Below are 23,344 nucleotides of genomic sequence, written 5' to 3'. Positions count from 1 at the left end.
ATTTATTTTCACTGCCTACACTGAACCAGTATATTTGAAGAAAATATGTATTCTTTGACTACCAAAGAAAGTGACCCCATCTTGACCCCACTCAACTTCTTGCAAATCACAGAATACACAAGCTTTTTAAAATTTTTATTTTTCTGTAAAAATGTATGACCACATGCAGACTAAAAACCAGTCTAACAAAGTAATCACCACAGTTTTAACAAATGAACTCATACTTAAATATACCCAGTGTCCATTTTCATTGTATAAAAATAAGGTATATTTCTACAGCAATCTTTCAAATTCTGTAGAATAGAGAAAAACTCTGCATACACAAATTTGTCCATGGTTAACTGTACACTGTCAAATAAAGTAATTTTTATACTTCTGAAAATGTGCAAATTCTTTTCCATTAGTTTTTCCATTAATGATCTTTGCATAAACCAAATAACTTTGTTTTTAAACAAACCCTTTATAAAAAAGCATCATTTACAAGTCAATATACTACACATTTAACGTAATTAGATTTAGGCATTATTGTTAAATTAGCTCTTAGCATTTACCGACGATGCCTGCTGTGTCCTGAGTGACCACTGCTGTGATGTTTGCTTTTGTGGGATCTTTCATAAGAGCGTGATCGCTCATGCCTATCCCTATGGTGCTCTTTCTCATGCCGTCGTTTCTTCACAAGATCACAACGGTCCCTGGATTTACTACGGCTACGTGATCTACTGTGGGATTTCTTCCTCTTGTGACCATGCCTAATAGAAATTTTTGTTTCCTCACTGCGATGAGATTTTGACTTGATGTGTGGTGATGTGTGATTGTGACGTCGACGAGGGGACACACTGTGACTGTGGGACCTGCTCCTTGACCGGGAACTGTATGTCCCGGATCTGCTTCTTCTATTGTAACTAAAAGAAATAAAAAAATCAAAATTAAACCAATGCAAAACAAAATCCCAGCACCAACAAAAATGTCCAGAGTTGGTTTTGACAAGAGGGAAGAGGAATCATTTGAGAGCAAGTGCAAACACTGCCAGAATTTCTATTATGTCCTTTGTAGCAATATAAATGAGCCTCAATGCTCTCAGAATGGAGAATGAGGATAGGGGACAGGTAGCTTCCTGATCACCATCCATGCTCACATTTCAGGTGAATATCAGCTAAGTGTTGCCAAGAATGGAGCGGTGATTCTCCTGCAACAGATTGTTCTGCAAACACTTTCCACCTATGTTCATATGAAAATGGCCATTTGAGCAAAAATATCAAAGGTCAGTGCCTGTAGAAAACTACCCAAGCATGACTCATGGTTTTCAAGAGAACAAGGTTAAAACTGAAAGAGGGTTAATGAGGGGGGGTGGAAAGCTACACATTTTGGAAACAGTTATTTTGTCAGAACAGAGTAATAGAACAGGGACAAAATCCACAAGGACATGGTATATTTGGTTACTTCTCCAATTTGATATCCATGTTTATTATTTGATCAACAAGAAAATTAATAATTCAGAATAAAGTACTGCTATTCAGGGTATGATATTATTGTTGTTGTGCTACTAGATCAGTAATCATGAGGTCTGACTAATGATCAGGAGATATGATCTCACCACAGCAACTGGGGAATTTAAATTCAATAAAATAAGAATTTGGAATAAAGTGCTAATATCAGTAATGGTGACTTTGGAACTAATGATTGTCATCAAAACCCATCTGGTTCACTAATATCCTTTGAGGGGAAAGAAATCTGCTACCCTTATTTGGCCTGCTTATATGGACCCATAACAATGCAGCTGACTCTGAGCCTAGCAAACCACTGCTGTATTCAAGGCAGTGACCCACCACCACCTTCTCAAGAGCAATTAGGATGGTCAGTGAATATCGGCCTTGCCAGCTTACCTGTGAAGGAATAAAAACTTGGCTAATGGCATGATAATAAAATGATAAAATCTAGTAATGCCCCATCTTACTTTGAACAGATTAGAATTCCAATGCACACTCCCAATATATTAAGAATCTTATATATATGCATGCACATTCATTGCACTTTGCGCTAACCTTTCCCATTATAACTTCCTATGTCTTCATTTATAATGAGGTTTTATCTGTGTATCCTAATTATACAATCTGACCATTGGGTCCAAAGAATTGCTCACTATTTTCTGAACAGTTCTTAAGCTACCTGTTTTGCTCAGTAACTTTAATTTCTAATGCTCAAAACAAGTTTTAAAAATATGTTTGTGAATATTCAAATTGATATTTATCTATCAAATTGTCTTTTGATGTATTCAGAATCTTGCATAACTCTGAATTTGGATTTTGCAGTTCACCTGGAAGCAGCAGTGTCAGTCAAATGCATTGATGGCATTGTTTTTAAAAAGATCTAGCACTTTCTGCTCTAACTTTCCTGATAATCCGAAAAAGGGGCAGCTTGAGTTAAAATTTAGCTTTTAATTAAAGAGGCTGTATCCTTGCATGTTAAGAAGAAAAGTGAACAAAATGACAAGCGTTCTGGTCACAACTTCTACATCTTTAGTTTCCTAAAAACTTGGGAGGCAAGAGAGTTTAGGAGATAGAAAAGAGATACGTATAGGAGAAGGACTTGTAAACAAAATTTCAGAAGGAAACAGAAAGGGAGTTTAGAAAAGAAGGACAAGGGAGCCTCTTTAACTCCCACCCAAATGCAGCTTGCAGTCATTATATTCTTTTCCTGCCACAATATAATACCGCCCACCAGTCCTATTTAAAATGAAAAAAAAAATAACAAGGGCACAAATACAGAAGCATGAAGACAGGTTGGACATCAATTGTGAGCAATGCTACAGGAGATCAACTCAATATGTGGTGTACTTTTCTTGTCCACATTTTCCACTAAATATGACAGAAATCTATAATAGAAGTTAGCTATAACTTCATTGTTATTACACCATCTTGCTGGTTGAGATAATGCCGTATTACCATTGCCAGGAGGCTGCAAATAGAGCAACAAGCTTACATTAATAATGGAAGTTTTAAAAATAGGAACAGAATACACAACTTCAAATTAAGGACCAAAATACACCTATGCAATTATCTCCACTTCTGATGGCTATACATAGCCTCGACTTCATATACACCAAGAACAGGGTGAGTGAATACATTTTTATATAAAATTGAACACTAAAAATCAAATCATAGTACATACCAGAGAATCAAAATACACTGCTTCATGCATTTTAGGTCCCATTTCTTAACTTACAATTATGTTAATGACAATATATGTTCGACTTTGATGAGTTAGTCCAATGTTACAGGCTATAATCTTTTATGCCCACTAATCGGACACTTCAATACTTACTGTCTTCGTGGCGAACGGGACCGTGACCTTGTTCCTGACCTTGAATGGCTGACACTCCTACTGTTTCGGTTTTGTTTACTTTCTTTCCTTAACCTATAGATTTTGGAAGACAAAATTTTAATATTATGCTGTGAGATAATTTGAGTGGCGGTACCTCAATGACCATAATCAAGAATTTTCAAGCACAAAGGAAAAGTTTGCAGGATTACAGGGAAAATAAAGGAGTGGGGGGGGCGGTGGCACTAACCGATTAGGTCTTTCAAAGAGCCAGCACAGATGCAAATGGCCACATCTCCCCTGCAAGATTGAGATTTTTTTCGACTTTGGGATAGACCTTAAACCCCTGAGAGAACAGCTTCCAAATAAATTGAAGTACTTAATTACTAACCCATTGTAAGGACTTTTAGAGTTCAACTGGCGGTCTTCTGGTTCCTTTTTGATAGCTTTAGGGTTCTGAATTCCAGGAGTCTTGTCTTCTGTTTTAGCTTCTCTGGGAGAGCCTAAAACAATAAAAAAATCCTCTTTCAGAATTTGAAGTACCAAATATTTTAGACAGTACTTTAACTGAGGGATAGTTAGCTGTACACTTAACTTCAAATGCAAAAATGAGTCAAGTACCTTAGTTACAATTCATCATTTACTTCAATTATTAAGCTTAAACTTTCAGCCAAATACACACCCATAACTTTAAGTCACAAAGAGCTACTCTGTGTCAGATCAATGGACAATCTTGTGACTGGGTGATTGGCCTGCCAGTATTTACTATGCAGAGCTTGGACATCTAATGTACACCTGTCCAAAGACAGTGGCAGCCTTCTGTCTTGTAAGACCACGGTTTATGCAGTGGTGGTTAACTGTTAAGCCTTGTTTTCAGCATTGTGAAAATGCTCTGTAGCAAAACTGGTCTCCCTTCTCCAGGGTGTAAGCCTGGGCAAAATTCATGGAGACCCTCTGACATTTGGCTGCCCAAATGTCAGAGTCCCCATCTTGACCTCCCTGGTTCACCCAAAGAAATGCAAAACACAACATCTGGCACCGGTTTGGTTGCAGGAGTTGCCAGAAAGGTGACATATTTCGATATCAGCCCGCCTTTGGGCTCCACTCAATTTTTTGACAAGGTTACTCTCTCAGCCTTCAACTTTGCTGACATATTCACAAGGCAGTGGAGCTATGTGTCCATAGCTGGATGATTGGTTCATGAGTGACAGGGCATGTCCACATGCTGGCGGGCCTGAACGCTGCCTCCTCGGAGTTCCTCTGACGCTATAGCCTAGGGCCATGAGGGACCCAGTTTCCGTGTGTCATCATGAGAAGGCAGAGGTCCTGTCCATGGAGAGGCTGCGTAACAACAGGCAGACACATACACTTGGCTCTCTTTTTTGCATTGCTGCTAGCCAGTGATGTAGGCTGAAAATGAGAAGCAAACTAGCACACAAAAGCAGAAAACAGAGTTAGTTGCTTTCTGCTCTGGCTTTCCACTGAAGACAATTGACACTAAAATATACCATTAATTTCATATACTTACATGGTTTAGAACCTGGAGAGAAGCCTCCCAAAGTGGAAAGAGCAGGAGTTCCATCAGGGTTCAGTCCTTTAGCTTTCAATTTAGCTTCTTGTAATGCAACTTTCCTCTTTTCTACTTCTTTCTCCATATGCTCATAGTTGGGCTGTTAAAGACACACAGTTTCTCTTGAAATGCAGCAAATCAAAAGCTACCAGATATAGTACTACACATTGGATACCCAATGTTTAACCAATTAAGGCATTTTAGCAATCCTAAATGAATATTTAAATATTTGTCTAACTGACCTTCTTTCGAGTATAAAGTTTCAAAGTGGTGATGCAGATATCCTGGATTTCCTCCTCTTTTGCGCCAAAAAGGACAAACCAATGAGGGCGATTTGGTAAAACAATCTGAAGATGTAAAGAAAAAAAAAGAAGCTAAGCAATACAAAGTACATAATTCCATGCAAAACTGAATTACGAGTGTCTATTAATTAGTGAATAATACAGCTAGCTAAATTATTAGTTGCCAGCCATGTGGATACCCACTCACCTTGGATTTTCCCTCATCTTGGAACTGCATCATAGAGAATCATCTAGATTTATCAAGCTTCCAGCTAGAAGGCATTAAGACCCAAAAAAGGTACTACTTTGCCTCCCAATTAGCATGCAGCAAAATATCAGAGCATTTCATCAGGCACTCATTAAATCAGATGGCAAAATTAGAGAGATAGCACTATTTCGAATTATCGCAGACTGATTATAAAGTTAAGCAGTCAAAAAAACTTGGGAGAAGAATAAATTACAAGTACTTCCAGATACTTTTTCTTTTAATCAATCACTCTCCACTCACTTGTAAAGCTCTAGCCGCAAGGTAGATGCAAGCACAGGCTATAGTTTCTGGCTTAAACCGGACAAATACACTTGTGCGAAGGCTGTCATTCATGTAATTCCTGAAAGACATTAGAAACAAGAGTTATTAGAAGTTAATTAATTCCAAGTACATATACTAAGAAAGGAGACTCAAAACATTGTTCTTTTTTCATAGTTGAAACAATATGCCCTCTGATATCTTCAGCACAGACCTCCAAAATTTCTAATAGTAAAGACATCATTTGAAATGTGGAATGCACAATATATTAAGTCACATTTCAAATGTATAAATACACTTGCACAAGATGATTATATGTAATTTTCCAAAACATCCAGCTGAAATTCTCTAGCAGCTTTTAAGGAAAAGCAATACCCAAAGTAAGCTAAACAGACACTGATTCCCAAAGAGGATACATGCAGACCCCATTCCAGAAATTGAGTAATAGATTTTTAAAAAGAGAAAGTACATAATTTATGCCCACTCTGGCACTCTCTGGCTTGCCAACAGATCAATGAATTACATCTACAAAATGTCCGGAAGTTTTAGTCAACATTATGTTCATTACTTTTTGGAGATATATTATGGCACTACAAAAATCACATTTTTCTCAAGTTTCTACAGTGGATAAGGCATCATGAAAGACAGCAGGGCACCATGCAGAGCACAAACGTATCATGGTCATCCTCAGTATGGGCCAGAGGCAAATCAAGTAATGTAACCAGTCTCTCCAACACAAGAAAAAAAGAGTTGCAGTGCTCTTACTCTATGTGCCTAATAGAAGGGTGGAAAAAAGTGTCAGAGCTCAGTTGTGACCATGAGCTGAACAGCCATTATGATTTTACTGCACAACTTCACATATCAAAACTGGCCACCTAGCCTTAGCACCTGTGGAACAATACTCAAGCATGGGTTACTGGCTTCATGGAAAGTCAGGAGAGAAAAGAAAGGATATAGTATTTCCAAGTATGCCTCTACATCACAACTGGTAGTCAGGCTGACAAGACCAATGTTTGTGGCCATGTTAGCTGTATTAAAGGATTACATCTAAAATAACAGTCTTTCTCAAATGGCGATTGTATTTCCAGAACTCTCATTTCAGATTTCATGCATCTGTCATCACTGGTTTTTAAAATCTCAATTGTCAGGTGAGGAATCAAAGTTTAAAAAAAAAAATCAAGTTGACAGCCTTCATTATGTTTTAACTCTGTCATCCTCAATTTGTCAAAACCCACCATAGTTGGGGAAAAAATGGATGTTACCAAAAGGGTTTTCAGTTAATCATGAATTTTTGTTGCAGATATTGCACCAATCTAGAAAGAACTACAGGATTAGAAATGTCTCCCATTATCTCTCCAAAACCATGCTAGCATACAAGGGTATTCCATTTTAATATTCTACTGACAGATCTTTTGTAATAGTTCAACAGAAGCTCTGTGGTACAGCAACATATGTAAAGTGACCAGTTTTACCTAATATTTAAAACTACAATTTGAAACGAGGTTCATTTTATTGACAATGTTATTCACAAAGTTCAGCCAGCAGCAAAAAAAAAATTTTTAATTAAATTAACACTTCACTCACTCGAGCTTCTAAAATATCAAGTTTTCCCTTTCAGGCAGGGAACAGAATTGCTAGGCCTAATTTGAATGACTTGTAGTCTCAGCTGCAACCACTGCAATTACTTTAGGCATAAAGTAGAATGGGTAGGGATGCTGAACGTTTGAGCCACTGAAGCAAACAACATTTTTCAGCAGAACATTTTCAAAGCTGGAGTAACTCCTAGTTTTGGTCTGGTATCACCATATACAGAAATATACAGAAGGGGGAGGCTTATTGAACAAGAAAGTTCTGCTTCCAATGCATCTACACTTAAGCCTGTGGAGCACTTAGTCCTACGCAGCACAAACCCATTCCTTACACTTCACATTGTCTCAGCATGGGTTTTCCCTTAAAGCTTTCACTGCATTGGCTGCAATCTGCTGTGCTCAGTGCAAGCAGTCTTATCAGCATCCACCACTCAATATTCACAATGAGCAATGATCACAGCTGCAAGCTGAATTTATATGTATTTTTTTTTCAAAGGAAGCTTGTTAAACTGATGCAATTTAAACTGGCTCCATGTAGCTTGACTTGAGAAAGTGCACCTGGCCATGATCAATTTCAATTATGAACTAAGATTTAACTTTCAAGTATTAACCATAACTTATATTGTTTGCATTGTCCATTTATGGTAGCAGATGATTTCACGAGTAAACCCCATCCTACAAGAGTACACCCTTGATTAACTGGGATCAACCACACAAAGTTCAGATTCTCAACCCATTACCCACTCTACTGTTTAGAAGAGAAAGTGTAGCAGCAGAAACAAAGGCTCTCATTAAGTAGAGATTGAGAATGTTGTTCACAAGCCTGCACTCTGCATACTACATCCAACTCTAATTCTGCCGGAAGAACTGTATGCAATACGAGAAACAGAATTAGCAAGTTAACATACATGGAACTAGTTCAAGATGCAACTCACCAACTAAACAAATTAAGTGACTTAAAGGTGAGACTTGAATTAAAAAATTGGGAGCAGTTATATTAGGATAATTCATTCTTTAGATTTTCATAACCACATCTGCTTCCCCAACCCCTAACCAAACTCAAGCAGTGAGCTAAAGTTATATCCATACAGGAAGCATCCAGAGAATTTTTGGCTGGAAGGTCTAGTCAAGGTTAGATTGAAGCCTGTAAAACAGGTCTAAGACCCTCGGTAGTGTGTTGCAAAATCTTTCCATTTGCTCCAGTAATGTTAAATATTTAGAGCAGTGTAGCAATTGGTGTGATTTAGTTCCTTCTCTTCACCATGCTTTAAAAATTCACATTCTAAAACTTAAGTCAACTAGAAACATTAGACATATAATCTAAGTTATTGAGAGTACACATGTTGAACATCCATTTTCAGAAATCAATACAAATCCTTCAAAACCCCGCCAGAACTAGATGATGTTGCCAGATGTTTTGTGACCACTTCAGTGAATAGCTGTCTCGGATGAGAGCTTGCACTGGATTGGCTGAAGAGGCAGCCAATCAAAGGCCATCCTGAGGTCATGTAGTTGAGAAGCAGTTCAGAGGGCAGAGTTCTTTGAGTTCTATGACTTACCATCATGGACTACCCTTTAATTAAAAAGAGTAGAAAAAAGAACAAAGTTAAATTGAGTTCTCCTTTATGACAGTGTACAAATAAGCCATGAAAACAGTATACAGAAATTGCAGTACCATGTTCAAAGAATTTACAGTACAAATGTACACCATTTAAAAACTGAGCTGTTACACTGAATTGTCTGTACTTGTTTCTGTATGGATACAATTATAAAAGTTAGAATGCCAAATGCCAACTTTTAGCTTATTGAATTTTAGGTCTACTATATATATATTAAACACATCATTTCATTTCAGATACAGTTTCCTTGGCTTTACATAGTCAGTCATGAAGAAGAAACTTACCAGGCTGTTTGGACAAGTGTTTGATTCCGTTCACAGTCGAGCACTTGAAGATACATAAAAATTATCTAGGGAGAAAAAATAGGTTGTGTTATTTTTAACAACTTAATAATTTCCAGTTCTACACAGGTAAAATGCAACCATCTACAGACTTACCTTGTGTGGATGCTTTACGTGAACGCAAAATCCCAATTCCTTCAATACTCGTCTTTCTGCTTTGATCACTTGGTTTTTGGTATTAATGTAGTTTTGATCAAGTATCAGTGGTGTTGGGGTCCTGGTTTAAAAAAATCAAAACTATTTGCAAGTCTAAAACAGAAACACTCAAAAATTAGTTTGCTCTTCTAATTCTCTATAAAGGACTTTTTCCCCTTCCAACCAACCAGAAGAAACTCCTGTAACTGCCTCCAAAGCCTTGGTCTTGTGCTGTCCATTTCAACTGAAAATTATACAGCAAATATGCTGAAGAACCTGTTTAGCAGTTACCACCAGTTATGAAGGAAATAATATTCTAGAATAGTAGAACCTATCCAAGAAAATAAGGCTATTAAAATAGATAGATGGTTAGCAATTTCTGCAGAAGTTTACTGAACACTATACAACATAACTAAACTTCAAAAGCTAAATCATGTGCATTTTCTCAATACTCATTTTAACCAACACCATACCCTATTATGCTACAATAAAGACCAAAATTCCGAAAGCCTGACAATTAAGATGTAATTTAAATGCGCAAAATGTACAGAACGTCATTCTGAATGGTAATCTCTTCACATGACTATAAAATGCTTTTGTCCGTTCTTCTGATGCCAATCTGCTCACAAAGCCACACAGCTAAAAGTCTTTTTTTCCAATGTTGTCATCTTAAATCACAGAAAAAAATTCTGTAAAACAATTAAAATTTAGAATAATCTCATAGCTGATTTATTTGATGTGTAAATGGTCTACTGCATTATTTAAAACATTTCAAAGTACCTGAGAAAATCAACTGTTTTTATTTTGATTCAAGGCCAAGCATTTGCAAGTCTTTAAAAAAGACATTCTCCAAATAAAAACAAGTAACTGTACAAAAGTTAAGTTTCAACTCACCTACAATGTACTACCTCTGCCCCGCCATATCCAAATTTATGTTATAGAGATGTACTCATTGCCTCTTAAGACTGAATGCCATTGCCTCCAAGTATGGTTTTCAAAGTTAATTCAGTATTGATAAAGTGAACTCAGCTCCCGACTTATTGGAGCAGTACAGTAGCCATGGACCAAAATGGCTTACTACAGACATTTTAATGGCAGCTTTAGAAAGTATATTTGTATTTTTATTTATAACTTACTCCTCAAATCAATAGGGCTTGTAAGCGTTGAATGCCAGATTTAAATATACAGTAATTCGACAAGCTTAAATGCAGTACTTGCGGCAAAGCTTGCAAGATTAATTGGAGGACTTAAATATATCATAGATCTGAGCTCAATTTCTTAGGGCTTAACAAATCAAGTCTGTTCCAACACCTACTTTTTATACCTGTCTTACTAGCTCCATTGAAGGTATTTTTTTACTGACATTGCCCATCTCAATAACATTAGTTTTAACAAGTTATTTCCTGTGGATGGGCATGACTACCCTAATATATTGGCAATTTCATTTGTTCTATTCTACCAAGGCTAACTTCTAATTACAAGTCTGTAACGCTGCTTACCAACCTCCTACTTCTAAATGGGGTGATGCATTTGCAGATGTTTCCTTTTGCAGGACTTAAATTAATTCACATGCCCTGAAATGTATTCTTCGGTAAGCACTGGAATGTTTTAACTCGGTGATAAACTGATCTTTGAATTAAAGTCAATCTTAATTCAACAGTTCAATGCTCAATGCATCTAAATTGACTTGTGCTTAAAAGTTAGTATACTATGAAGAATAATCAACAGCTGTATAACATTAGCAGATTTCAAGTCAGTATTATCCTTTTCCTTACAGGGGGCACCTTAAAGTGATTATGAAACATTACAGGTAGTAAAAATACAAGTTATTTTATAAATTTATGCTCAAAATCTACATGAAGTTACAGTATCAAGACGGCATTTAGAAGAGCACTCGGAAAAATTACTAAACAGAAAGCCACTAGAAAGATTACTTACATTAGCAAGTTAAAAATCCGAGGGTTATAAGCCTGCGCTCCTTGAAATACGTGTGTTTTGCTAACAGCAAATTCCAGTACCCACATAATATACCCTTTTCTTATCCTAGCCACATTATAACCCATACACTTCTGCATTACATAATACAACTCTACAGAACGCTTCCTGCATTCCTGAACTGTAGACTGATCTTTTCCCAGTTGAACTTTGCTGGGGCCAACAATAGGCAGATGTTAAAAATGCACCCAATTCACTATATAGCAAGTTCAAAGGAAAGCAGAGTCTAGTGCTCACAAGAACACTTGTCCAAAATATGTTTCTAACTGCTAAAACCATTAACTACAATGAACTGCTACTCATTTGACTAATCTGGAGATGAATTATTTTCTCTTCAATGGAATTTAATTCATTTGTTAATTTTTTTTAAAATTATAATTCAGTGAAAAGCAATCTCAAATTGATTTTACATTTAGTCACATTATTGACAATATTCTTTGGATTTTGGGAATTGTCTAAATTTGTTTCAAAATACTTATTTACTGAATTTTAAATTCATGAAATTAAACATTTTAAACAGTTAAGTGCACTAATAATTTTAAGATACAAGATGTTAAATGTGGTGTCAATACCCTTTAGAATTTTGTACCTTTTAAACTGAATGGTTTATCTAGAAAATTGCGTTTCAACAGTTGAACATTTAAACACAGGTTAGTATGATTAATGTACAGCACAAGCAATTTCCCCAAGCAGCATTTCCACTTTTACATATTTACCAGTCATCCAGCATGGACCAGATACTCCCAGATTTCCATTAGCAATCTGCTCAATTGATCAGCTTCCCTTATTCTTTCTCGACAATATAAAATTATCTTTAATTGAAAGTTGAGGCGATCTCTACCTATGTGCAATATTGAGAAATATAGACCAGCAGTTCTGTGGTTAAACTCTAGTCTGAGTATTTGCTACAAGTGGACTTAACAGGGAAAGCAAGTACAAGGAAAAACAAAAATATTGGCCTGGATGGGTTACTGCTTCCGATTAAACTGCTGAAAAATGAACATGGATAAGGAAGAGAAAAGGATTTGGTTTAGCTGGCAGTTGTCTCCATGGTCAGCAATCCATCAAAACTCATTTGCTTCAAGACGAACTGACTCATTATTGAGGGATTATAGGGTTATCACTAATGAAATCGCTCCCCAGAAAGAGTTGACACTTTATTTGGGGTGGGGGGCATGGAAGAGGAGAATTAAAGCAAGTGAGAAATATCAAAAACTCATCACAAGCATGTAGAATATGTTTTAAAATAAATTTTAGGTAACAATTGCACATTCATGTATCTACTTGTCAATATAATGATCCACATTATTTTAGAAAAATATTTTAAGAGCTTGTTTTGTGTTACCTGTGTGAACTCTTCCCATTATAAATAACTGGGATGTACATTTTATAATGGAAACTGCCCATGTAAAGTTGCTATGCAGTAATTACACCTTTCCACAGCTGGTGGCACTTACACCAGAGTTTTACATTTCCTTATGCCCCAAGCTGGACTGCAAATGATCTCCAGTACTACAACTTACACCTTCTCCACTTCTTAAAACTGGACATTCTGTCTAGTATATTAAAAAACTAAAGCTACGATACCTAAAATTACATCTACACACTTATCCAAGCCCTCAAACCTTTTCCTAATGACTAAACACTTCCTGCAAAATGTCTTGGGAAATCAAACATTAAAAATGCAATTATTACTTACTAAAATGCTATTTATAGTGTGTTGGATTAAAAGCATGAAGCTATTTTTCTTGATACTATGCAATAACTTCTTTGTCTCTATGCAGTGACATAATTAAAATCTTCAGCTATAAGCAACACATTTGAATAAAACTATTTTAGTGCAAGACACTTGACCAACTGATTAGCCACAATAACTATTTTGTCAATGAATATTGTGATGTTAGATTCACTGGAAAAATAATCTTCAAATATTTAATGTAACATGATGTTGTGCTTCCAATTTTGATTCTGACCTGAACTAACTTAAGGTGTTTCAATTCTCATCCTAACGCCACATTTTTATACCATTTTCTGACATTAGTGTCAAGGTCACAGGTTGAGCTTTTCCTACCCCAATACTAAGTTACCTCACTGTCCCTTCGACTTGCTGCTAATTCAGGCATTAGCTGATTATTTCAGATGTTGCTGGTTTACCAATTTGTAGGTCTGCTTGTTTGGAAAAAGCTGTTGCTAGCCCTGTTTCCTCATTGATGCAGTTAGAATTTATGAAGTATTGGAGGTTCAGTACCAAGAACAAATCTTTCCAAGACACCAGGACAATGAAAATCGATTCAGCAAATTCAGGTATCCAAAAAACACACCACGGCATGAGCAATTGGGATTTATGGCTGAACAGTCTTATTATAGTTCAGACACGCCTAGAAAGTATGGGTGCATTTACAGGAGTTTGGTGCCAATGTAAAGTAGTTCCAGCTGTGAACTGTAAACTCCTGCAGCATAAAAATATCCTAACCGATTCTGGATTAAAGCAGAATGTGGTGCTCCTCCAAAGAATCTCATTCTCTCCTTATTCCAGTGTCAGTTCCAGAAAGACTCCGAATTGAACATCAACTGCAGGGTCAATGTGCAGTAAAACTACTTCGCATCAGCACTGCAGTAATGGAGCAATTGTAACCTAAAGACATACATTTTTATAGCAATTAGCCATCTAATTCCTATGAAGTGTAGAAACTGTTTTGTGTAAACAGCCATTTCAAACCACAATGAGATGAACAGCCAGAACCAACTGTTCAGTATGGTGTTGGTGAAGGAGAAGCATGGCACAAGAGAGAACTCCCGAACAAAATAAGGTTGGAAACATTAGGTGTTTGATAAATATCCCACTGAACTGTTAGAGGAACTTGTGTGAAATGAGATTCGCAATTACCTGAGCCTAAAGGTGGACTTCAGTTGAACATCTCATCAAAAAGGCAACAGCTGACAATGCAGCAGTCCCTCAAAATCACACTGAAGCATTAGCCTTGATTGCACACAAGCCCTACAAGAGGTCTTGAACTTAGATTTTTCACTCAGAGGCAAAGTTTTAATTTGAACCAAAGTCTTATCTTGTGATTTCAAATCAGCTTTCAGCTGGCATTGATAAATATCCAAGCCAACATAGAAAGGGCAGTTACAAATTTTCTTTTTGAAAAACTGAACATTGCTACTCAGGATTTGTCACCCCAAACACAATCCACCTGTTATATTTTGGACAATTTTAACCACTATTTCTAAAAAGAGAACTTATAAAAGAGAGAATTTCTATCCTATAATCAGATAGCAAAACAAACCCATTTACTTAAGTGCAAAAGCTGGGGCACGTTTATCATTAAAACAGAATTGGCAATTCCTCAATTTACTACAAAATTCTATCCTTACTTTCAAAAAACCATGTACTAAAACTTAAGCAATGTGTAAAATAAACATTTTGGTCTATTTCCAACAATACTTCACTCAACTCAGCTTTTCAAAGGCCCTATTACAAATTTTTTTTTTTACAAATTTGATTCTTTACAAGCTTCAAGTTTCTGAAGAAACATACTAACCTCCCTGTCATTTAGAGTAGATATTTATAAAAAAAAAAGCCAAGGCAAAAAATGTGATGGTACCACCTGGACAGCAAAGACAAAAAGCTGAGAGCCAAGTACAGGAGTTCCTAGGTTTTAATGGTGCTGTGCCCAACCTTCCAAAGCCCCCGATTCCAGTGACCCGTTCAAAGAGCACTGGTTCTCCATCGGGATCAAACGGCACTTCTTATTTTCACTGTTGCCATGTCGACAGCTTCATCTTTACGTACCATTCCACATCACCCAGTCTTTGGTAAATGTAGTTGGTCGCTGTTAGGTTGGTTGCAAGGGAAAAAAGAATAAAAGTCAATATTGCATTTTAACTTCATGCACAATAGTAAAAACGATCACAGTAAGAAGCAACCCGAATTTCACATTCAAATTGTAGTATTCAAGATTAATCATTCTCTATGATTTTTTTGAATCTATCGTAAATCCTGTGAAATTATGGTTCATATTTTTCCTTTTTTGACAAAAGAATTCTTGATGCATCAGTAAGTCACAAAATGTGGAGAAAAATGGGTTAAGTTTCTCTCCCTCCCCAAGTGAAACAATGGGTAACCTTAGAATTTAAAATTCTGTAGATTAAATAAAAATTAATTAGCCTTTCAATTTTAACTATGCAAGAAATTGCTTGTCCCATTATCTTTCTTACACAATTCTACAGCTCACCAATTAAGTAAAAAATTTACTAGCTTCAATTAAGAAGCAGTTGATGGTATACGAACAATACAAATTCACACAATACAGCATTAGAATGCAATTGCAATTTCTTACAGCTCTTCAAACTTTAGGAAGTCAATATTTGTAAATTATTTCTTGGTTTTCTGCTATATATGCAGACTGGCAATGTGGTAATGTGTTTGGAGCAGCTTTAAATAGACAGGTCTGACACACTTCTATACACAGATTCATACTGCCATTTATCTAGTTACGTGTTGCCTTGTGCCAGTGTTTCCAGACTGCCTTCTTCTGAGATGGGAAAGAGCATCACAATGCTGCGCCATGACTCGAACACTCCAGTGAGCTCCAGAATGCCATTAGTTCCTTTTACGTAACTCTCATCTACTTGGCTAACTCAAATTCTAGACTCTGGTCAGCACTTTTGCAAGCTAACTTAAAAGGAACTTTTATATTTGGTGCTATAGTTTGGGTCACAAGAGACCAATGTCTGTGTGTTCCCTCCTTGCACTTACATTGTTGGCAGAACCGTGGAACCACATTTTAGATTGGAACTGTTTCTACTATACAAGGAGAGTGCAATCTACAGAAGGAAAACCAGCCTCCCTTCAACAGCAATACTCCTGCATAGCGCTAAAAGCATAGTTAAACCTGATCACAACAGAATCGCCCTGAAGAGTCATACGGACTCGAAATGTTAACTTTTTTTTCCCTCTCCATAGATGCTGTTAGACCTGCTGAGTTTTTCCAGCATTTTCTGTTTTTGTTTCACAACAGAACAAAGTTCATTAATAACAGCGATATCATTCTTACCTATCTTATTTCACAGTATTATGATAAAGGAGAAATCTCTCCTTTGATCTTAAATTGATGTCTTACAGCTATCAATTTAACAATACAACTCAAACATATTATGACTCCCTAGCTAATCTTAACTGCTCTATTTTAGCTTATTGTATGTTTAAAATTAATGTTTTGCTGCCAAAACTAAATTCAAAGTTATAAAATTCCCTCTCATCAGATCAACTTGACTAATTTTTTTAAGCTCATTCCCTATCCAAATTTTATGTTCTTAAAGATGACTCACCCTGGGGTACAGGATTACTTGTGATAGGAGATCGCTTGCACCATATAAAAGTGGCTATTCTTCATCCACAAGCTTAGGCAATGAGCGTTAGCAGGCTACTTGGTCACAATCTTAACGTCAGCCACCCCCCTCCCCCCAGAATATATTCCGCAGGAGTCATTGAGCAGTAATGGATTCTTCCTGTTCATCCTTCCCCAACACACTGGGTCACTGTAACCAAGTATAGCACCTGTGATACTAAGATCTGCTAACTCAGTGCAGGCCAAGAATTGAACTTGGGACCATCCTGGTCTGTATGTTTCATTAAATCACTGTTTTCCCCACTCAGCCAACAGTGAAGACCAGATGCAACCCATTAGTAAGACTCCTGAAAGCTTGGGCATGTTAAGGAATGCTTTTTGCATATCAGCAAACACTGGAATTGAAGAAAAAGGCTTACCTTTTGCCTCTTAGCTGGCGCAAATGGTGGAATACGTTTATCACATCTCTCACACGACGAGGTGCTTCTTCAATTTTTGATGCAAGATTGATACAAGCCATTGCAACAATCTGGAAAAATAATCATTTTGATTACCAGCTGATCTCCCGTGCTGTTAGTAATCCATGGTCAGTGGATTATTTTGTAACAGGGACATGCAGCAGAAAAAACGGTATTGGTGTAACCTCTAGTCTGATCTTTTTAGGCTACACCCTGAAGTTAAAGGCAAATTGATCTTTTGGATATCCAGAGATCAGATAGTGAATTTTTGCTGTAAGAATATCACAATGTTATTTTTTAAACATTACACTAATTTTCCCATGTGACCAGAGTGTGGGACACATCCCAAAATTTGAAAGGTACACGAACCAATCTCATGTGGCATTGCATTGATGTGAAGCTGAAGCGCAGTTAGAGGCCAAGAGATAACTGGATCAGAATTTGCTTAATAACTAGGCCCCAAAATAGCATATTAGAGTGCGATAAACGGATATATGAATAGAAGCATTTTACTGCTGAAGCCAGTGCTTAGTTCAACATTAGAAATTGGAAAAACAAATAATCCCTCCCCCCCTTAAAGGGCGGAAACCAAAATTTGTTCAAACCTACCACTGTCACAGTAAAGACCACCTGATGGCAGAGTAACCTAACTATTCTAAGTAGGTTTCAAGGTTAATGGTGACCTATAATTGAGGTATTTTATGATTACAAAGTAGTTATATGATCACAATGATTACAGCATAAAAGAGGCCATTCAGCCCACTGAGTCTGCAACAGCTCTGTACAAGAGCAATTCAACTAACCCCACACCCTTGCCTTTCCCCTGCAATCATGTGCTTTCATCTTCAGGTGCTTATCTAATTCCTTTTAAAAGCCACAATTGAATCTATCTTATTTTATCTCCTCTGTTGAGAGGCCAGAACAAGAGGGCATAAACTTTAAAATTAACCTCAGGCATTCAAGGGTGATTTCAGGAAGCACTTCTTTACACAAAGGGTCATCGAAATGTGGAACTTATTTTCAATCCTCCAAGACGCCATGAGCGGGCATCAATTGAAAATTACAAAAATGAAATTAAACTTTGTTGGGCAAGGGCACTGAGGTTAGGGAATCAAGGCAGGTAGGAGTTCAGAAACAGATCAGACTTGATGTAATTGAATGGGGCTGCATGGCTCACACCCGTTGTTACACAAATTTAGTGGTAGAACCAGAAATTCCTAAATATACTGCACTACATTTAAGTTACCGCGAAAATACAATCCAACTCCACAAGTTTTACAAATAAGTTGGAAGTGTGGAACCCTGGTGCTAATAGAGGGAGTTAGAAACTGAACTCCAGCCCGGGCGCTCAGGGAGTGGCGACAGGCGAAACGTAGACACTCGCCAGGAGGCCGCTTCCATTTTGAATGAATCATCCGCCCGGCGCGGCCTCCATTTCCAACAAGCCTTGCCGGGCCCGGGACAAAATGAGCGGATTAAAGCCAACCACCGCGCAAACAGGCCCACGCAGGGCGGGCGGATCCGCCGAGAGGATTTCATCCCCCAACCCCCTCTCCAAATAACCCCGACCGCCCGCGGGACTCACCTCGAAACTGTGTTTGACGAAGGACTTGGAGAAGAAGAAGCGCTGGAACAGGACCTGGGCCGTAGCCATGGCCACCTGCGGGACAGAGAAGACGGGAGAGTTTGAGTAAGACTTGAAGCCGGGGATAAGCACGGCCTCGCCGGCCCTCCAACCCGAGGCCCAGGGCCCGCCGATACTCACCTGCGGTAAGCGCAGCAAGATCCCGGCCGACTGAATCAATTCACAGCCCAGGATCCGCAGGTCGGTCTCCACCTCCAGGTCCAGGCCATCCTGCATGGACGGGGTAGGTGAGAGCTTCTCCTCAGGGATGAGGGAGTTATCGATGGTGAGGAAGACAGCCGAGTAAACCTTGTCTCCGATGAGAATCCCCTCGCTCGCCGCCATTTTGTCTCAAACAAAAAAAATAAAATGGGAAAAAAAGGAGCAGGCGCGGCGCAGGCGCGGTGCGCACCACCCAACTCCTCCCACAGCTACGTACTGTATTAATCCTCGTCACAATATAGATCCTCTCAAAAACATCCCAAAAGCAGCGAAGAGAACTCGTCAAAATCCGCTCAAACAGTGTCGAAATACCGCTATCGCGATTTTATTTTTTCCCATGCATTCCAAGCTTCGCTTGCGTGAAGTGACGATGATAGTTTCGCAATTGCGACGGGGAAATGCCGTGACGTAATTTCTGGAAAGACTTTAACCTCTTCACACCACCCCGGCTCCGCGGAGGGAGCGATGCCCGGAACTCATTTCGTCTTCGGGCGGGGGAAGAGCGCGCCCCGCCACTGACGTCAGCAGGAGCCCCTCCTTTGTGACGCAGGCGCGGAGTTTGACGCAGGGTGACCAATGCCAATTGTGCGGCGAGGAAACACTGCTTTCCTATTGGCTGACTGGCATTGACATGACACGAACACGTGTTTTCCTGGAATGCAGAGACTGTTTCCCCGCGGGCTGTGTTTGTCTTATTGAAACTACAATTTCCCGTCGCGTAGGAAGGCATCAGCTCAACCAGAAAAACAAGCAAAAGTAGTCACTAAAAAAAATCAAGAGCAACATTAGCAGTGTTTTAGTCGATTTATTCTTGTAATAATCCTCATGAATTAATATTTTGTAAACGAAGATTTGAGTCAAGTTGAAATCAGGAGTCATTACAATTAATTATGGGGCAACTGATTATTTTCTTAGAAATTGGCCAATTTTTCCACGCTGAAAGCATAAAATGCTCAACAGGTCAGGCAACATTTGCAGGGAATCGTGTTCCTGATCTTCAGCCACCCAGAGCAGGAGACAATTCAGAAGACATTCATGTGGGCCTGTATCTGAGCCTGGCTTAAGGCGCTCATCCACAAGCCAAGGTTTGGTGTGGCCTGTGGGTTTGGTCATTCTGTCTTCCTGCCTTACTTTTGCAGCCTTGTCCATGCCCAGATGGTCCTGGAGAAGGGGGACATGTTGTCCACTGGTTTGAGTGAAGCCTTCTGAACAGACAGACACCACACGCTTTTCCAGGGCCACTTGGCCTATCAGCAGCGTTTCCAGATTGGCAGCTGCCTGACTGCGGTAACAAGTAGTTACAAATTTAGTTAATCCATCTGAAACATCCTAAAGTACCCTCATTTCAGCATTTAAATGTTCCTTAAAAAACTTACAGGGGTTTGCTTCTATTAATCACTCTGAAAAAGAATTTACTTAGATCAAATTTATATTTTACTAGTTTAATCTATGCTGTTTTGTTCTTCCCTAGCAATTTAATTTGAATATTCTGATATACCTATCCAATTGCCATAAATGCTTTCATATCTCTGCAGTATTACCTATCAGACACTTCCTTTTCAGACTGGAATGTGCAGGTTTTACCAGTCTGTCTTCATAACTCAGGTTTTTGATCCTCGGGATCAACCTTGTGGCTCTGCACGGCATCGAGGGCTTGAATGTCTCCTTTGTGCTCTCTGCAGTTGCAGATGAATGCCAATACAACAACTTGCTTTCATATAGCAATTTTAAAGTGGTAAAATGTCCCTAGGTGCTTCACAGGAGTGTAATCAGACAAAAATGTGTGAGTTGCCAATACTGAGGAAGACCACTGAGTAAACCTTGTCTTTGATCAGGATCCCTTCACTCGAGGTTGATGTCGCCATTTTGTCTCAAACAAAAACTATAAAATGAGGAAAATGGTCAGGGAGCGGCATTTGTGCACTACATAGCACCCAACACCTCCCAAAAAAGTGTGTTGTATCAGTGCCTGTCACAACAGAGTCTAGAGAACCTCCCAAAAAATACTCTAAACTGGCACTGAACTTGTTAATCAACCTCGAATGGTACCTAAATACCGGTATAGCGATTTTACATTTTCCAAAGCCTCCAAAGTGAAATGACAATATGAGTTTCACAAATACTAAGGGGAAATGTTCTGATATAGGGTTCAACAGGTGGATGGTGTTTGAAAATTACAAGGCCGAATGGCATGCTGTCTTCCTAACCCCATACTTGGTGTTGGCCGTTTTGGGGGAGGCGCGTTCAGGGCCCAGTAAGGCTGCCCACCCTTACGAGGTGGACAGGTAATTAGGCTCATTGAGAGCCTTGTTATTAAGGATCATTTAAGGAGGCTGACTGGAATTTTCCAGCCTGCTTCCAGTATGCAGCGCAACAAGTTCTGCCTGGAGGTGGGAACCCAGATGAAGGCTGCGGTGCCAGTTCTCCTAGCAGACCCACAGGATTCCTAGCTGTCTGAGTGGTGGTGCAGCCATAGAGGCCACCCTGTAAAAGGGCTGTCCCTCCCCCGCCTCCCTCACTGCAGTGGTCTGACTGCCTTTTCTGTTTTCTATTTAACGCTTTTAAAATGTGGCTGAGAGAGTGCCTTCTTGTTGAGGTGCCCTCCCGGTTGCTTACGTTGTACTGCAGCTGGGTGCTTAAGCTGGAAGGCCTCTCATTGATCCACCGTTTCCAAGAGTCCACCCACCTCCCTTAAATGGATGAGGAAACCTGTCTCCATGCCAATTAAAGATTCACCCATGTGAAAATTTAATCAGTTTCCCATCAGAGGTGGACTTCGGATGGAAAAACTGTCCCGACTCCTGTTTCCCGCTTCCGTGGGCAAAATTCGACCCATCATTTCTGGAAATACTCCAACCTCTTCACCCACACCTCCCTGCTCCACGGAGCAAGCAAAGCCCAGAAATAATTTTTTTGTCACATAGTGAAAGCACTTGGGACTGACATCACTATGAATTGCTCTTTTGTGATGTGTTGACAACAACTTGCATTGATATATAGCAATTTTATTGTAATAAAACATGCCAGGAACGTAATCAGACAAAAGAAGATTAACACTGAATCAAAGGGGGGACATTCAAACAGGTGACGGAAAACTTGGCCTAAGAGGTAGGTTTTAAGGAGCATCTTAAAAGGGGAAAGAGAGGTGGATAATTAGGATGGCAATTTTAGAGTTCAGGGCCTAGATTGCTAAAGGCATGGCCACCAATGCTGGATGAAGGAAATTGGAGATGCACAAGAAGCCAGAATTAGAGGAACGCTGAGATCTCAGAGGGCTGTGGAGCTGGAGGAGTTTGAAATAGTCAAGAGGTACAGTTGGAGTAGGTGCATGATTTCCTTGACATTTCCTACTGTTTGGTGTTGTTTATTGCTGCCCTACACTGGTTGGACAAATTTAGAGCTAAATTTATGAATGTATCAAGATTTCTTTAAGCTTCCTCCTATCATGAAGCATTTTGTTGTCAATTTTTCTTTCCTGTGGGCAGTGTTTTATACTTGCCTGCATTAAACTTCATCTGCCATTGGTCTGTCCGTATATTTTATCCAATTAATTCTGTAATTTCTGAACTGCCTGTCGTAATTCCACCTGTTTAGTATCATTTTTAAATATGGCCAATTTGCATTGAGTTTTTAAATTCAGATCCTTGATGTAAGTTAGAAACTATAGTGATTCAAATGCCTGAGGCACCTTACTCCGTACCACCCCTTTCCCATCCCACCAACATTGACTCCTCATCATTGATTAGATTGTTTCAAATGCATTGGAAGTGAGACAAATGCGTCTGTAGCTGTCTGATTTTCGAATATGGGCGCTATGTAAGCCATTTCCCAAATATACTCCATTATCCAATGACCCGCTCTCTGAAAGCGCCAGTGCAGACTCGATGGGCCAAATGGCCTTCTTCTGTGCTGTACTATTCTGATTCTCAAATAATTGTTAATGGCTCATGAATCTCACTGATCTCCCTTAAGATTTCTGATTTATTCCTGGTGATTTATTTGTTTTGATTCCCTATAGTCTGTCTGTGACTTCCATCTCATTTAAATTAAGGTCACTGATTATAATTTAGCTACTGTTGTTGGGGAGGGAATGTTGCTCATGTCTTTCTTTGTAAATACTTGAAAAAATTGATCATTCACAATCTATATCTTAGGGAACACTTTGTGTCCACAAAATCTTAATTTCTGTTATCACTCTATTTGTCATCACAGCTGTGTGTCAACTTTTTCACATTATAATTTCTTATGCCTTCATTTATAATGGAAATTGTCCAAATACTGTCCTCTGGTCATGCTGTAATCACATAATCTG

General features: G+C 38.7%; 1 protein-coding gene across 1 annotated transcript; it reads right to left on the bottom strand.

The window, feature by feature from the left end:
• Positions 1-122: 122 nt before the first annotated feature.
• On the bottom strand, positions 123-19,306 carry ccnl1a (cyclin L1a). The gene is made up of 11 exons (XM_078563805.1): positions 18,952-19,306; positions 18,772-18,846; positions 17,148-17,257; positions 9,341-9,461; positions 9,188-9,252; positions 5,678-5,777; positions 5,131-5,235; positions 4,847-4,988; positions 3,710-3,821; positions 3,322-3,414; positions 123-902 (listed from the first exon to the last, which is right to left on the bottom strand). The coding sequence occupies exons 1-11, from the start codon at positions 19,153-19,155 to the stop codon at positions 548-550; spliced, it is 1,482 nt and encodes a 493-aa protein (XP_078419931.1). The 5' UTR covers positions 19,156-19,306; the 3' UTR covers positions 123-547.
• Positions 19,307-23,344: the final 4,038 nt, after the last annotated feature.

This window comes from Cetorhinus maximus, chromosome 19 (assembly GCF_964194155.1).
Source record: "Cetorhinus maximus chromosome 19, sCetMax3.hap1.1, whole genome shotgun sequence".
Classification (NCBI taxonomy): domain Eukaryota; kingdom Metazoa; phylum Chordata; class Chondrichthyes; order Lamniformes; family Cetorhinidae; genus Cetorhinus; species Cetorhinus maximus.
This window is presented reverse-complemented; position numbering and strand designations above follow the sequence as displayed.